The sequence below is a fragment of the Plutella xylostella genome, chromosome 18 (genome assembly GCF_932276165.1).
Source record: "Plutella xylostella chromosome 18, ilPluXylo3.1, whole genome shotgun sequence".
NCBI classification, from domain to species: domain Eukaryota; kingdom Metazoa; phylum Arthropoda; class Insecta; order Lepidoptera; family Plutellidae; genus Plutella; species Plutella xylostella.
In genome coordinates, this window is record NC_063998.1 from 3662250 (window position 1) to 3678287 (window position 16038).

The 16038-nt window shown below is 43.5% G+C and overlaps 2 protein-coding genes across 7 annotated transcripts in view; one reads left to right on the forward strand and one right to left on the reverse strand.

Moving 5' to 3' along the window:
* LOC105392952 (sortilin-related receptor) overlaps nucleotides 1–16038 on the forward strand; it is a 41161-nt gene that overhangs the window by 8777 nt on the left and 16346 nt on the right. For 2 of the 6 annotated variants that reach the window (XM_048627531.1, XM_048627535.1), the window contains exons 8-16: nucleotides 1001–1033; nucleotides 1818–2081; nucleotides 2466–3990; nucleotides 4661–4805; nucleotides 5335–5459; nucleotides 5872–6087; nucleotides 7424–7581; nucleotides 9058–9218; nucleotides 10257–10471. In XM_048627531.1, coding sequence (XP_048483488.1) covers nucleotides 1001–1033; nucleotides 1818–2081; nucleotides 2466–3990; nucleotides 4661–4805; nucleotides 5335–5459; nucleotides 5872–6087; nucleotides 7424–7581; nucleotides 9058–9218; nucleotides 10257–10471 — 2842 coding nt within the window. Of the gene's footprint in view, nucleotides 1–1000; nucleotides 1034–1817; nucleotides 2082–2465; nucleotides 3991–4660; nucleotides 4806–5334; nucleotides 5460–5871; nucleotides 6088–6150; nucleotides 6274–6338; nucleotides 6462–6766; nucleotides 6890–7423; nucleotides 7582–9057; nucleotides 9219–10256; nucleotides 10472–16038 lie in introns of all 6 variants that reach the window. The other 4 variants (XM_048627534.1, XM_048627533.1, XM_048627532.1 and 1 more) reach the window with 4 other exon arrangements.
* On the reverse strand, nucleotides 12920–13935 carry LOC125489926. Its single transcript, XM_048627537.1, has 2 exons — nucleotides 13779–13935; nucleotides 12920–13271 (listed from the first exon to the last, which is right to left on the reverse strand). Exons 1-2 carry the CDS (start codon nucleotides 13873–13875, stop codon nucleotides 12922–12924), a joined length of 447 nt encoding a protein of 148 aa, XP_048483494.1. The 5' UTR covers nucleotides 13876–13935; the 3' UTR covers nucleotides 12920–12921.

Here is a 16038-nt window from a genome sequence, read left to right on the forward strand (position 1 = left end):
CATGTCTTTATAAAGGGAAATTCATACCGGGTATTAGAAAAGTATTGTAAACCGAAATGGGAGCCTCAGCTTGTCAATCTGAACAACTTTTGTATTACGATTTCCGGAAATAAACAAAAACATATTAAAAAGTGAAAAGTTAGTAAAAACAACCGTATTTATAGAATTTATAGTAGTACCACTAGTACCTCACATAGCTTTCTGAGCACAATGGTCAGTAACTTCTATCTAAGATTCAAGTACATGGACAACATATAAAGCGTGTTATAAAATAATGAACAGATTGATAACATCTTACAAATAATAACACGAATGTGAGCGACCTAAGATAACATTAAACCTGACCTCTACAATATAATTATTTGTTATGTCCATGTTAAGTGAAGTATCAGTTTCCATTTCCTTCTGTCGATAATAACTAGAAGTATGTGCCTAGTTTAGATTTTATCTTGTCATATGTGACCCGACAGGATGGCTTCAGATGCGATATATTTCCATATCTTATAATTATACTATAAATAGACATAAGTTACGTGGGTTTAAGATAAAAATACGTTTATAAATTTTAGGTATTTAATATCATGCTATAAGATAATAGCTAAGTAAAATAATAATGTAAACGTACAATATCCTTCATCTAAAAGTCCTTGATTGGTAATTCCAACACTACAATCTTCTAGTGCATTATGTAGACAATTATTGAATAAAACATTGCAGAAATATTTTTGCCGCAGTAGTGTACATAGTAAAAATGTTGTAATTGTTCATATAATTTTAGAAAATAATGATTAGTCCTGGTGCATTTCCACAGGATGCTTGATTCATCGGTACATAGTTTATGTGCCTACATAAGATACCTACGGATTGAACTATCTTTTACCAAGAAATAGTCAGATGGATGACTAATACACGGGTCTTGTTAGCATAGAAATAATAAATTGCATTTGTAAGTGAAAAATATGTTTTATACAAAATAAATATAGGTATAAATTGTTTACAGCCCACCAGGAAATGTAGTTACAAATGAGTTAAGGTAAAAAATAGCGTTATTTGTGGGATATTATAAAATTTATACCAAAATCATTGATAGATTTTAGACAACTGTTCTTGTAGCTATGAGATTTTTTAGAAGTCGTTAGTCGAAACTTATTGCCTGTGATTTTGGTATACACTTTTGCTTTGTTTTTGCAATGGTTGCACGACTTTTGGTTTAGCCTTTTATAGCTGCAATTCACATATTTTGTTTCGGTGTATCATTTCATTGCATAAATGGTTATCATACGGTTTAGGCAGTTCGTATTTTTTTTTGTGGTCAAGCATATTTGGCGGTCTTTAGGGGAAATAAATATCGTCTGTTTTATTTTTATTTCGAATCGCCCCGGTATTTTCGGAATCATGTCATTTTTCAATGAATGATGATGATAGATAGGTCTTCATTTGACGCAACATAATATTATGTTACACAATAAAATATCAAAACGACACTCCCCATTTGCATGCGTTTGATTTTGGAATAAGTACATCACTATCATTTCGTTTTTAGCACTGGAAATCACTAAGGCGTTTTTAAGAATTTTAGACACTGATAATTATAATTTTTCAATTTCAATAGCAAATTAAACTAACACCATCAACAACGAATGTGGGCTCAGTGTTTTTCATATTGCATGGTTTTTATATTTTTTTACCCTTTCGACATTAATAGCACTTCTCAACAAAAAATTACGTGGTCACGACCGCTATGTTTTTTTCCTCCGTCTCATAATCCATAGATTTATCGCATTGTTCTACATACTCATTATCGATTTTCCCTCTAGGTCAGCAAGTATAATGAGCTCGAAAAGCGCGCCTGGCGTAATAATGGCCACCGGTGTCATGGGGAAATCCCTCAAGGGTATACCTGGAGTGTACCTCAGTAGGGACGCTGGGTTAACATGGAAGAGGATTCTCAAAGACTACTATTTCTTCAATTACGGGGACCATGGTGGTGTGCTGGTGGCGGTGAAGTACTTCAAGAACACGGGAGAAACTAGGAAGATCATGTATTCCACCAATGAGGGCATCGACTGGAATTCTTATCAGTAAGTGGCTCAAAGTTTGTGAGTGATTCATTTGTTTTGTTTGAAGTTCTATTATGTCTCCATTATTAAAACCAATTTTGATACATAATTTTAAATATTCAGATATTTAACTAATAATTATTCCCATCTACGTACAATAAATTATTATGAATTGCACTGCAAAAGGATACAATGTAGTGAACATGATTTGGCAACTCTTACTTCAGTATTTATAGATTATCACAAGCTATAAAAAGAACGCTTTCATTTGATGTCCAAAATCTCAATTGGAATGCAAAAATAAATACTTTGTAGTCACTCACTATCAGCGACCATTTATTAATGTCATTACCACATGCGTAATATCACGCGTGTTTTGATAACAATACGGACTGTATTTTTCAGGTTCAACGACGATGACCTTCGCATTTACGGTTTGATGACCGAACCGGGAGAAAATACAACCACGTTCACAATGTTCGGCTCAGAACATGAGCAGCACCAGTGGATCATCATCACTGTAGACTTGCAAAACGCTTTCGAACGCAACTGTACCGACGAAGACTACAAATTCTGGTCGCCTTCCCCTCCTAACTCCTCTATCTCCTGTGTCCTTGGTAAGAGAGACACGTTCCAAAGAAGACTGGCCCATACTAACTGTTACAACGGCCTGGACTATGACAGACCAGTAAAGAAAGAGATCTGCGAATGTAGTAGGAGGGATTACGAGTGCGATTTCGGATTCAAATCTTCGGGCAACGAATGCATTAGGAATAAGAGCATAAAGTTTGACCCCTACGCTATACCTCCAGAGTGTAGGCCCGGACATTTCTATAAGAGAACTAAAGGGTACAGAAAGATTGACGGGGACGTTTGCACAGTCTCGACCTACATCGCTTATGCTCCCGATATGATCCCCTGTCCACTGGAGGAACCAACAGAGTTTATCATGGTAGCTTTAAGGGACAAAATCGCTCGCATCGACATATCCGACAACACAACGATATACCCAGTTGTTGGACAAAAGAACATCGTAGCCATAGAGTTCGATATAAAAAACAACTGCATTTACTGGGCCGATATAGACACGGACAAAATAAGCCGTCAGTGCTTCAACGATGCTACGGCTCAAGAAGTGGTGGTGGATACTGATTTGGCGAGTATCGAGGGAATGGCGTTAGACTGGATATCTAATGTTTTGTTTTTCGTTGACGGAATGAGGCGAAAGATAGAGGCGGTAAGAACAGACTTGTCTAACGAAGGTAGGATGCGGGCGACTATTCTGGACTCGAAGGTGTTGTCGAAGCCGCGAGGTATAGCGGTTCACCCGAAAGCTGGGTACCTATTCTGGACAGACTGGGACAGGAGTAACCCATCCGTGTCTAGATCGAACTTGGACGGAACGAATATCAAGAAACTGTTCGGAAAGCCGATAGTCCAGTGGCCCAACGGTGTGACGATAGACCAGATGGCTGAGAGGATCTACTGGGTAGACGCTATGGAGGACTACATAGCGAGCGCGGATTTGAACGGACATTACTTCAAACGTATCCTCTGGAACGACGACAAAGTATCTCATCCATTCGCCGTGGCTGTGTTGAAAGACAAAATGTATTGGGACGACTGGAAATCCAAATCCATCTTCATAGCGGATAAAGACACTGGAGCTAACATAATCACCATAAACGATTCGTTCTCAGGGCTTATGGAACTAAAGGTCTACGCTCATTTCGTCCAACACGGTAGCAACGCTTGCTCGTATAAAAACACTAGTTGCGATACGATATGCCTGGGCGGGCCGGCTAACAGCTTCAGTTGTCTGTGCCCGGACGGGTTCACGCGGACGAATGGAAAGTGCATGTGCCCTAATGGCGAGGAGCCGTTAGCCAATATGACGTGCCCGAAGAAACCTGGCGCTACTTGTGGACCGGTAAGTGATTATAAAGTTATGTTTTAAATCACGAACTGATTAGGTAAATGAGATCAACAATCAATCAACCCGACAACACACTGGGATAGGTACTATGCTACATTCCCCGATTTTGATATTCCCTTTATCTTTTTACAGAATTTGAAATATCGCCGATAGATCTATGACTTTAGATAGCTAGCGTTAGCATCTGATGAAGAAGCGGCTTCTTGGAGGGCTTTAGATAGATAGAATATTCTTTATTTGTACACACACATAAAATAAACTTACATAACTTAAATACTAACACATATGTACAAAAATGGCGGTCTTATCGCTTCAAGCGATTTTTCAAGACAACCTTAGCTTTAGTCTATTTGCGCGTGTTGTATTATAGTCGTCGAAATATAATAGGCCCGTTTGGACAGCTACACAAATTTGCTATTTACTCTGTATTTACTTGATGAAATACATAAAAAGACACATAATCTGGCTTATTATTTAACGGCCGAAAGAAAAAAGAACTTTTAAAGCACCAAAAGTTACTTATTGTTTAGATTTTTTATGATTTAGGTTTGACACCAGCTGTCATCCCATACATTATGGAGCTGTCCAAACGGGCCTAGTATATTTCGACGACTATATCATGATATTACATCAAAATCATCCATAAACTCCCATCTCCTTACAGCACGAATTCACATGCAAGAACGGCGTCTGCATCGACTCCTCCCTCCGCTGCGACGGGGCCGACTCGTGCGGCGACGGGTCGGACGAGGCGCGCTGCGACCGCGACCGCGACCACGACCGCGACTGCGCCGACACCGACGAACTAGGTAATGTACCGACGAACTAGGTAATGCACCGACGAACTAGGTAATGTACCGACTGTGTGCGCGACCACCGAAGAACTAGGTAATGTCTACTTTGTTTCATGCAGCTCTTATATTTTCACCGACAACCGACAAGCCACCAAGGGCCACCGCTGCTGACACCTGGATCGAAAAATCACTGATCTACAAAAAAAAATACAAAAAAAATATGTTTAATTATTGATTATAAAATGATCTGTTTTAATTATTCCGCTCATAGTAACCAACTTTCGTGCAATGATTAAGGGTTGTGTGTGTGCTTGCGTATGGATAGTAGGTCCTCTACGCGGCCGCTATTCGTTTATTGTAGCATTGACGCGCTCTTATCAATCGTACTAATTGCACGTGAGTGCAAAGGATTTCGTCAACTATAATTATTTTATTTCGATATTTGCTATCACTTGGTCTACTCCACGACACCCCCTAAGTTACTAGTTGTTACTTTATGTTAAACAAAAACCAATAGATAAATGAATAATAATATTTTCCCCAGACTGCGGCCCCACCAACTGCACGGACACTCAGTTCCGCTGCGGCACGGGCGCCTGCATCGAGAAGAAGTGGCTGTGCGACGGAGACAACGACTGCAAAGACGGATCTGACGAACAGAACTGCACTGTAAGTGGGTGGTGATTGAGGTGGTTTTGGTTTACTGTGTTAGAGTCGTTTGACGGGCGGTGCGATGCAAGCGGTGGCGCGCCCTACTACATATTATTTACTATATGGTGGAGATTTGTGGCTATTCGATTGTAAACATCTGTAAGTTTGTAGTAATAGAAGTTTTATTAGTTTTTTCCCTTTTGACAATGCACTGTATATAGGACTGTAAGTAAAAGCTCTTTATCTTTTTATAATTATGTCAACTTTTTGGTTTCAACTTGCTTTTATTACAGTAATACTATAATTTAGCTACATTTTCTACACGCTCTAATAACTTTTAGCAGTTCAGACAATGTGAAAGGTTGATTTTAATTCCCTTAAAATACATTAGGTACGTTACAAAGTACTAAACAAAACAATCCACCCCCAGATCCCAACAAAACGCCCGGACACCGTATCCTGTTCAGTCAACGGCTTCGCCTGTGGAAACGACACTAGCGCCAGCTGCATCCCCAACTCGTGGGTGTGCGACGGAGAGAGCGACTGCCCCGGCGGCGAGGACGAAAGAGATGAAAGATGCAAGCAGTCCACTTGCGCCCCGTACATGTTTAGGTGTTCCAATGGGAAGTGCATCTTTAAGACTTGGGTAAGTGGATTTAGTTCATATTTGTTGGAAAATTTACATAATAGCAAAAGACCCAACTCGTGTGTGTGCGACGGAGAGAGCGACTGTCCCAGCGGCGAGGACGAAAGAGACGACAGATACAAGCAGTCCACTTGTGCTCCCTATATGTTTAGGTGTTCCAATGGGAAGTGCATCTTTAAGACTTGGGTAAATGGTTGTTTCGTTTATTTTTGTTGGAAAGTTTACATAATAGAAATAGCCACAACTCGTGGGTGTGCGACGGAGAGAGCGACTGTCCCGGCGGCGAGGACGAAAGAGACGACAGATGCAAGCCGTCCACTTGTGCCCCGTATATGTTTAGGTGTTCCAATGGGAAGTGCATCTTTAAGACTTGGGTAAGTGGATTTAGTTTATATTTGTTGGAAAATTTAATTAATAGAACTAACATCATACTTGGGTTTGATTGCGCGCGTCCTTACAAAAGGATCAACTCGTGGGTGTGCGACGGAGAGAGCGACTGTCCCGGCGGCGACGATGAGAGAGACGACAGATGCAAGCAGTCCACTTGCGCTCCGTATATGTTTAGGTGTTCCAATGGGAAGTGCATCTTTAAGACTTGGGTAAGTGGATTTAGTTTATTTATGACGTGGTTTTTCGTTTATATTTGTTGGAAAATGTACATAATAGAAACAACTCGTGGGTGTGCGACGGAGAGAGCGACTGTCCCGGCGGCGAGGACGAAAGAGACGACAGATACAAGCAGTCCACTTGCGCTCCCTATATGTTTAGATGCTCCAATGGGAAGTGCATCTTTAAGACTTGGGTAAGTTGATTTTAGAGGCTGTTTCGTTTATATTTGTTTGGTAAATTTAAGTAAATAATAGAAATAGACAATCAGAAATATCCGAGGAAGTTGTATTCCATTTTTTTTAAATCATTTATTTATCCCAAATACATGTTTTTACTTAATTCTATCTAGCCACTATCGAAAACCACTAGGTTTATCTGTAGCAGCGAATGATTGATGAAGCATTAATAGATTATAACAAAATGGTGGGGCCTATGTATGAATATTATGCTAACTCATGATTTACTTTATATTGTTGCCTTCAGTACATCCTTCCACCCTATTTACCAAAACTAAAAAAAAACTAGCGAATCTAACATAGGCAAATAAATCTAACCCTTAAAAGATCAAAATCATAAACATCTTTAAATAAACCAACAAATATAACTTTAAAATGTACCCATATTACTTGAACTCCACTGGTTATTCGACCGAAAAAAATCTTGACCTAGACAAAGCAATATATCCCAAACCCTCAACACCTACCTAATAAACCTCAATCCCCACCAGCTATGCGACGGCGAGAACGACTGTCAAGACGAAGAGCAATCTGATGAGAAGAACTGCTCGTCCATAGGCCAGAGCAAGCTGATCCCGCGGCCCGAGACGCCGGTCGAGTTCCCCACTAATGTCAGCTGCCCCGACTGGATGTATAAATGCGATAATGGGTAAGGAGTTTGTAAATTGTACCTTTGTAAGGGTGTTGTATACACACAACTTATTGATCAATTATGGGTGAACGAAAGAATAGAGACAATGCGGTGAAAGGTTAATAAATGAGTAGGAGTCTTTTTTGTAGCGTGCCGGTGGCAAATAATGGGGTTAATTTGGGGTTTGTCATCGTGAAAGGATAAGCCAGTTAGAATAGTGTCAGTCGCTGACTACCCAAGATGTGTAATAAAGACGAGGAGCAGTCTGACGAGAAGAACTGCTCGTCCATAGGCCAGAGCAAGCTGATCCCGCGGCCCGAGACGCCGGTCGAGTTCCCCACCAACGTCAGCTGCCCCGACTGGATGTATAAGTGCGATAATGGGTAAGAAGTTTGGTAAATATACCTATGGTTTGTAAGGGTTTTGTATACACACAACTTATTGATGAAAGGTTAATAAATGAGTATAGGAGTCTTTTTCGTAGCGTGCCGGTGGCAAATACTGGGGTTCATTCGGGGTTTGTCACCGTGAAAGGATAAGGCAGTTAGAATAGTGTCAGTCGCTGACTACCCAAGCTGTATAATAAAGACGAGGAGCAGTCGGATGAGAAGAACTGCTCGTCCATAGGCCAGAGCAAGCTGATCCCGCGGCCCGAGACGCCGGTCGAGTTCCCCACCAATGTCAGCTGCCCCGACTGGATGTATAAGTGCGATAATGGGTAAGGCGTTTGTTAATTGTACATATGATTTGTAAGGGTTTTGTGTACACACAACTTATTGATGAATAATGGGTGAACGAAAGAATAGACAAAATGCGGTGAAAGGTTAATGAATGAGTAGGAATCTTTTTCGTGGCGTGCCGGTGGCAAATACTGGAGTTGGTTTGGGATTCGTCACCGTGAAAGAATAAGCCAGTTAGAATAGTGTCAGTCGCTGACTACCCAACCTAATAAAGACAAGGAGCAATCAGATGAGAAGAACTGCTCGTCCATAGGCCAGAGCAAGCTGATCCCGCGGCCCGAGACGCCGGTCGGGTTCCCCACCAATGTCAGCTGCCCCGACTGGATGTATAAATGCGATAATGGGTAAGGACTTATCAAAATATGCTTGACTTTCGTATCATCAGCCTATAATCCACTGCTGGACATAGACCACTCCCAAGGAGCGCCACAACACTCGGTCCTCGGCCTTCCTCATCCAGCCACTTGCTTGGCTTTGTGTGGTGTATATCCTTAAGCTGAGTCCATATTTATATAATTTGCGCGTATCTTTTATCCGTATGCAAGCGTTTCATGAACGCAAATATGAGTACGTCGAATGATTATAACTTATAATAAATTACGCCGTATAAGTTATTATATGACGAAAGGTGGCATAAAAATTGGAGTTTACTGGCCCATGATGACTGACTTTCCCATCTTTAATAGATTTTAAACGAACCTATGAGGAAAAAATAAGCATTTTAATGAAACTCGCCAATAAATCTCCCCACCAGAAAATGCCTCCCCTACTGGTGGCGCTGCGACCGCATCAACGACTGCGGCGACAACTCGGACGAGCGCGGCTGCGGGCTCGTGTACGACACGGCGCCCGACAAGCCGGCCGACCCCGCGCGCCAGCCCCAGTGCGGCAAGAACCAGTTCACGTGCGAGCCCGGTCAGTGTGTGTTGTAGTGTAGTACAGTCGGCATGTAGTGTGTAGTGTGTACAACTCGGACGAGCGCGGCTGCGGGCTCGTGTACGACACGGCGCCCGACAAGCCGGCCGACCCCGCGCGCCAGCCCCAGTGCGGCAAGAACCAGTTCACGTGCGAGCCCGGTCAGTGTGTGTTGTAGTGTAGTACAGTCGGCATGTAGTGTGTAGTGTGTACAACTCGGACGAGCGCGGCTGCGGGCTCGTGTACGACACGGCGCCCGACAAGCCGGCCGACCCCGCGCGCCAGCCCCAGTGCGGCAAGAACCAGTTCACGTGCGAGCCCGGTCAGTGTGTGTTGTAGTGTAGTACAGTCGGCATGTAGTGTGTAGTGTGTACAACTCGGACGAGCGCGGCTGCGGGCTCGTGTACGACACGGCGCCCGACAAGCCGGCCGACCCCGCGCGCCAGCCCCAGTGCGGCAAGAACCAGTTCACGTGCGAGCCCGGTCAGTGTATGTTGTAGTGTAGTGTGGTCCGACACACGGCGTGTAGTGTGTACTACTGTGCAGCGATCACAGGATTCGATACTATTTTCGAATCTACACAAACATATGGAGAAAACAAATGTCACTTTTGGAACTGATAAATTTGCCTTACATTTTGACAGTGACAGTTGACGATACTGTTCTTTTTCCATAATGTTTGTGTAGTTTCGAAAATAGTATCGAATCCTCTGATCATGCTTCTGGTGGCGCTGCGATCGCATCAACGATTTTGGCAAATGAACACAACAAGAATCAAGAGGAAAAGAAGCAGCTGTTCTACAGGAAGCTGTTGCCAGAAGGGTATAGTAAGACCGAAGTGGGTGACTCAGAAGGTCATGTCATGCCGAACAACGTACTTAACCACTTTTGTAACACCCTGTATAATAAAGATACATTTGTTAGATATCTTTAAGATTCTTCTCGATTTCGTCTTTTCAGAATTACTTTTTTAATTCACACTGCCTTCGAAAAATTTACTGATAAAATCGCACCCTCTAAATATCCATTCCCCCGCAGGCGTCTGCATCCCCCTAACCTGGGTGTGCGACATGACAGAAGACTGCAACGGCGGCGAAGACGAGCGAGGCTGTTCCCGAGCCGACGGCAACCCGACCTACCAGTGCGGGCCTGACGAGACCCCTTGTGGCGACGGAAGAGGTTGCGTGGCGGACAAAAATGTATGCGATGGAGTGCCGCAGTGTATGGATCATAGTGACGAGGCGCATTGCGAGGTGAGTTTGAATTTGGAATGTGGTTTTTTTCTTTTTCTTTTCGGCCAGTGTCGTTTGTAGAGACGGTGGTAGAGGCGCATTGCGAGGTAAGTTTGGACGGGTTTGAATTTAGAATGCTGTTTTTTCGTTTGTTTATGTTTTAATTCGGCCAGTCTCAAAGATGAGAGACAAATTGTTCGTGGGCGGACGGCAACCCGACCTACCAGTGCGGGCCCGAAGAGACCCCTTGTGGCGATGGGAGAGGTTGTGTGGCTGATAAGAATGTATGCGATGGTGTACCACAGTGTATGGACCATAGTGACGAGGCGCATTGCGAGGTGAGTTTGAATATGGAATGTTGTTTTTTCTTTTTCTTTCCGGCCAGTGTCGTAGTAGAGTCTGTGCTCGAGGCGCATTAGGAGGTAAGTTTGGACACGTTTGAATTTCGAATGCTGTTCTTTCTTTTGTTTATTATTAAATTCGGCCAGTGTCAATGACAAACGAGGTTACTCGCGGGTGGACGGCAACCCGACCTACCAGTGCGGGCCTGAGGAGACCCCTTGTGGCGATGGACGAGGCTGCGTGGCGGATAAGAATGTGTGTGATGGTGTACCCCAGTGTATGGACCATAGTGACGAGACGCATTGCGAGGTGAGTTTGAATTTGGAATGTTTGTTTTTCTTTTTCTTTCCGGCCAGTGTCGTAGTAGAGTCGGTGCTCGAGGCGCATTAGGAGGTAAGTTTGGACACGTTTGAATTTCGAATGCTGTTCTTTCTTTTGTTTATTATTAAATTCGGCCAGTGTCAATGACAAACGAGGTTACTCGCGGGTGGACGGCAACCCGACCTACCAGTGCGGGCCTGAGGAGACCCCTTGTGGCGATGGACGAGGCTGCGTGGCGGATAAGAATGTGTGTGATGGTGTACCCCAGTGTATGGACCATAGTGACGAGACGCATTGCGAGGTGAGTTTGAATTTGGAATGTTTGTTTTTCTTTTTCTTTCCGGCCAGTGTCGTAGTAGAGTCGGTGCTCGAGGCGCATTAGGAGGTAAGTTTGGACACGTTTGAATTTCGAATGCTGTTCTTTCTTTTGTTTATTATTAAATTCGGCCAGTGTCAATGACAAACGAGGTTACTCGCGGGTGGACGGCAACCCGACCTACCAGTGCGGGCCTGAGGAGACCCCTTGTGGCGATGGACGAGGCTGCGTGGCGGATAAGAATGTGTGTGATCGTGTACCCCAGTGTATGGACCATAGTGACGAGGCGCATTGCGAGGTGAGTTTGAATTTGGAATGTTTGTTTTTCTTTTTATTTTCGGCCGGTGTCGTAGTAGATTTGTTGCTCGAGGCGCATTGCGAGGTAAGTTTGGACACGTTTGAATTTAGAATGCTGTTTTTTTATTTTGTTTATATTTTAATTCGGCCAGTGTCAAACATGATAGAGGTTGTTCGAGGAGACCCCTTGTGGCGATGGGAGAGGCTGCGTGGCGGATAAGAATGTGTGCGATGGAGTGCCGCAGTGCATGGATCATAGTGACGAGGCGCATTGCGAGGTGAGTTTGAATTTGGAATGCTGTTTTTTTCTATTTCTTTTCGGCCGGTGTCGTAGTAGATTTGTTGCTCGAGGCGCATTACGAGGTAAGTTTGAATTTAGAATGCTGTTATTTCTTTTGTTTATATTTTAATTCGGCCAGTCTCAAAGATGAGAGACAAATTGTTCGCGGGCCGACGGCAACCCGACCTCCCAGTGCGGGCCCGAGGAGACGCCTTGTGGCGATGGGAGAGGCTGCGTGGCGGACAAGAATGTGTGTGATGCAGTGCCGCATTGTATGGATCATAGTGATGAGGCGCATTGCGAGGTGAGTTTGAATTTGGAATGTTGTTTTTTTTCGGTTAAGCTCTAAAGAAAATTGTAGCGACATTCTTCATCTGATTGGAGGGATATAAGGTACTCCTTGCGGCGACGGAATTGCGATTTGCGATTGAAATTTGGAATATCTTTTTGTGTACATTATTTCAATTCGGCAAGTGTTGGAGACGTTGGATGGAGTAGATATTGGAATTTGTTGGGGTTTAGGGCTGCGGTCATAGGCTCTCCAGTTGGTGGTTGTGGAAATGATGTAGGCGACAACTTTCTTGCGTGTAGACTTTGATTTTATTAATTATTTACAATGTTTTAAATGTACAGTGGCAGTTAGGTGAGAGGCGAATTCGAATGTGTGAGTGTTAGTTGCGCGTGTGAGGTTCTACAGGCTTCTTCAATGACGTAGGCAGGCGGACATCGTGTTGGCGTCTTCTTATTGGTCCCCGTGAATATGTCGTGATAAAGGCTGGCTCTGATTGGCTGTTCATGACGTGATATTGGCGAGAGTGGCGCCATCTAGTGCTCAGTGCGTGTATTAGCTGCTCTGCTTATCAGCTAGCGTACTAGTGTGCCGTAACATACTCCCGGCCTTGGAATCGTCAGGTTTCAACAGGAACAGTCGTCCACAGGAAGCGGGCATATTTTGGAGAATGCCCTGCGTGTAGTCCCATTGGCGGTTCTGATATCGGCCACTCTTGATATGCCATCTCTGCCCGGGTAGACTCGTGTGATGCGACCCAGGCTCCACTTCAATGGTGGTAGATTGTCATCTTTGATGAGAACCATGGTGTGCTCCTTCAAGTCCTCACTGCTCGTCCTCCACTTGATCCTCTGCTGCAGCTCCGAGACGTACTCCTTGGACCACCTGGCCCAGAAGTGCTGGCGGATCTGCTCGACTCTCTGGTAGCGTGTGAGGCGCAGCATCGGCTTGTCTCGCAGGTCGGCGGTGGCAGGTGCTGTAAGTGGACGGCCAACCAGGAAATGGGCAGGAGTTAGAGGAAGGAAGTCGTTGGGGTCAGAGGACAATGGAGTTAATGGGCGAGAGTTTAGTATGGCTTCAACTTGTGTCAAAGCTGTCGTGAATTCTTCAAAAGTTAAATGCGCGTTACCTACCACTCGTCGCAAGTGGTGCTTACAACTTTTGACTCCACGTTCCCACAAGCCCCCAAAATGACTAGCGTACGGAGGTATAGTGTGAAATTTTATACTTTGAGAAGTTGCGTAATCTTTTATTTCATCGGAACAGTTCTTAAGGAACTTAGAAAGTTCATTATTAGCGCCTACAAAGTTTTTTCCATTATCAGAAAATATTTCTGCAGGTTTATTTCTACGACTAATAAATCGCTTCAGAACTAATATGTAAGCCTCTGATGATAAGTCTGAAGTGAGCTCCAAATGCACTACGCGTGTTACAAAGCATACAAATATGCATATATATGCCTTTACTGTGATAGCACCCCTACCTTTACGGTTCAATATGAGCACAGGACCAGCGTAGTCTACCCCACAGCGTTCGAATGGAAACCCAGGTTGTAACCTTTGCGCGGGTAAGTTACCCATGATGGGTTGTAGTGTCTGGGCGCGCAGGCGGGCGCACGTGACGCAGGCGTGCACGACGCGGCGCGCGACTCGCGCGAGCGAGCGGCCGGCGACCGGCCACCACGCCTCCCTCACGGTGTACAACAGAAGCTGCGGAGCTGCGTGCATCAGTTGTTTATGTTGATGTCTAAACAATAACAGCGTGAAATAATGTTTAGATGATAATAAGGCAGGATGCTTTTTATTAAAACTAAAATCTAAGGAGTTCTGTATGCGACCTCCCACACGAATAATTTGTTTATCATCTAAAAATAAATTCAGTTTCGATAAACTATTTGATTTAGATACTGACAGACCATTTTTATTGAATAAGTCCGAGAATGATTCCCTTTGTGCTAATTTTGTCAGTGTTGTGAGCGATTCATTAAGTTCGTCAACTGATAACGGGCCTATTCTTTTGATTTTGTTGCGCGCGTTATAAATAAACCTTAAGGCGTAGGCACCCGCTCGTTGCATGCGAACAAACTGTGAAAACCTATTAAAATCAAGCCATGACTCATCATTATTTTGTTGTGTTACATGACTTTGTACGGCAGTGGGCTTTATTTCGGGTAACTCTGTGTGATTAGGTACTAGCGGTGCCTTCAAGCTCGTTACGTCAAACTGAGGGTCATGTAGGTATGTAGGGCCATTCCACCAAAGACTATTTTCTTTTAACATACCTAAACTTTGTCCACGTGATACTATATCGGCTGGGTTATCTTTACCACTAACATGCCGCCATTGACATAGACTGTCTTTGGTAAGTTCATGAATCTCCGCGACCCTATTTTGAACAAACGTTTTCAGCAAGTTACATGGCATACGTAGCCATCCTAATACTATAGTTGAGTCAGTCCAAAATACGACGTTATCGAACTTCGATCTGAGCGAGTTAATTATCTTGTGATAAAGTCGTGCGCCTACTAATGCTCCCGAGAGCTCCAGCCGTGGAATGCTAACTGGTTGAAGCGACGCGACCTTGCCCTTGGAATAAAGTAACCTTACGGTAACAGCTGATCTGTTATCAATTGTGCGTATGTATGCGCATACATACGCACATAAGCTACCTGAGCCATAAGCTACCTGAGATGCATCGGTAAATATATGTAGCTCTTTGCGTATGTTGTTACAACCCATTACATAACGTGGTATGCGTATTTCATTGAGCGACGACAAACTATTTACGAACGATATCCATGATTGTGCGATATTTAATTGTACTATTTCATCCCAACCCAGCTTTAACAAATATAGACTTTGAAGTAAAGTTTTTGCTGTTGTGGTCACCGGATTTATTAAGCCGATTGGATCGAAAATTTGAGATGCACCTGACAATATTTTACGTTTAGTTATATCCTCAGTCCCCCCTGAAAACTTTGTGTGAAAATACAACTCATCACTAAGATTGTACCAGCCTAATCCTAATGTTTTGCACTGACTATCTTCACCTAGTGATAACTCTTTGGCCATTTCGCTACTAGATAAATCGTTGTCAAAATATCCATTTGCGCAAAGGGAAGCAGCCTGACTGTAAAACTTTAGCCGTATCGTGACAGATTTTTAATAATTTTGATGCGCTGTCATCACCGGTACACATATCATCGACGTAAAAATCATTATTTATTGTTCTAGCTACGTCGGGGTCGTTGCATTCATTAGCAAGTTGTTTCAGACATCTACAGCTTAGGAAGGCGGCACTGGCTTCGCCATAAGTCACTGTGTTTAAATGATAAGTTTGTATCGGATCTGATGGATTATCGCGCCAGAGTATCATTTGTAGGTCACGCTGTTTAGGGTCGACGCTCACTTGTCGGTACATTTTTTCAATGTCGGCACATGCTACGTACCGACATTCCCTAAACCGTAGCAAAATACCTATCAAATCCCCTTGAATTGCTGGTCCTACGTACTGTAAGTCGTTTAGTGATTTACCACTAGAAGATGGTGTGTTTGCTTCAAAAACAACTCTTAATCGGGACGTGGTTGCATGTTCGCGATATACCCCGTGATGAGGCATTATGTAATAGGGTGAGTTATAAGAGTCAACGCGTGTCATGTGACCTAACTTTATATACTCATGAATAAACTCTCGGTACATAAGCTTAAGACTCTCGTTACGATTTAAACGTTTTTCTAATGCTA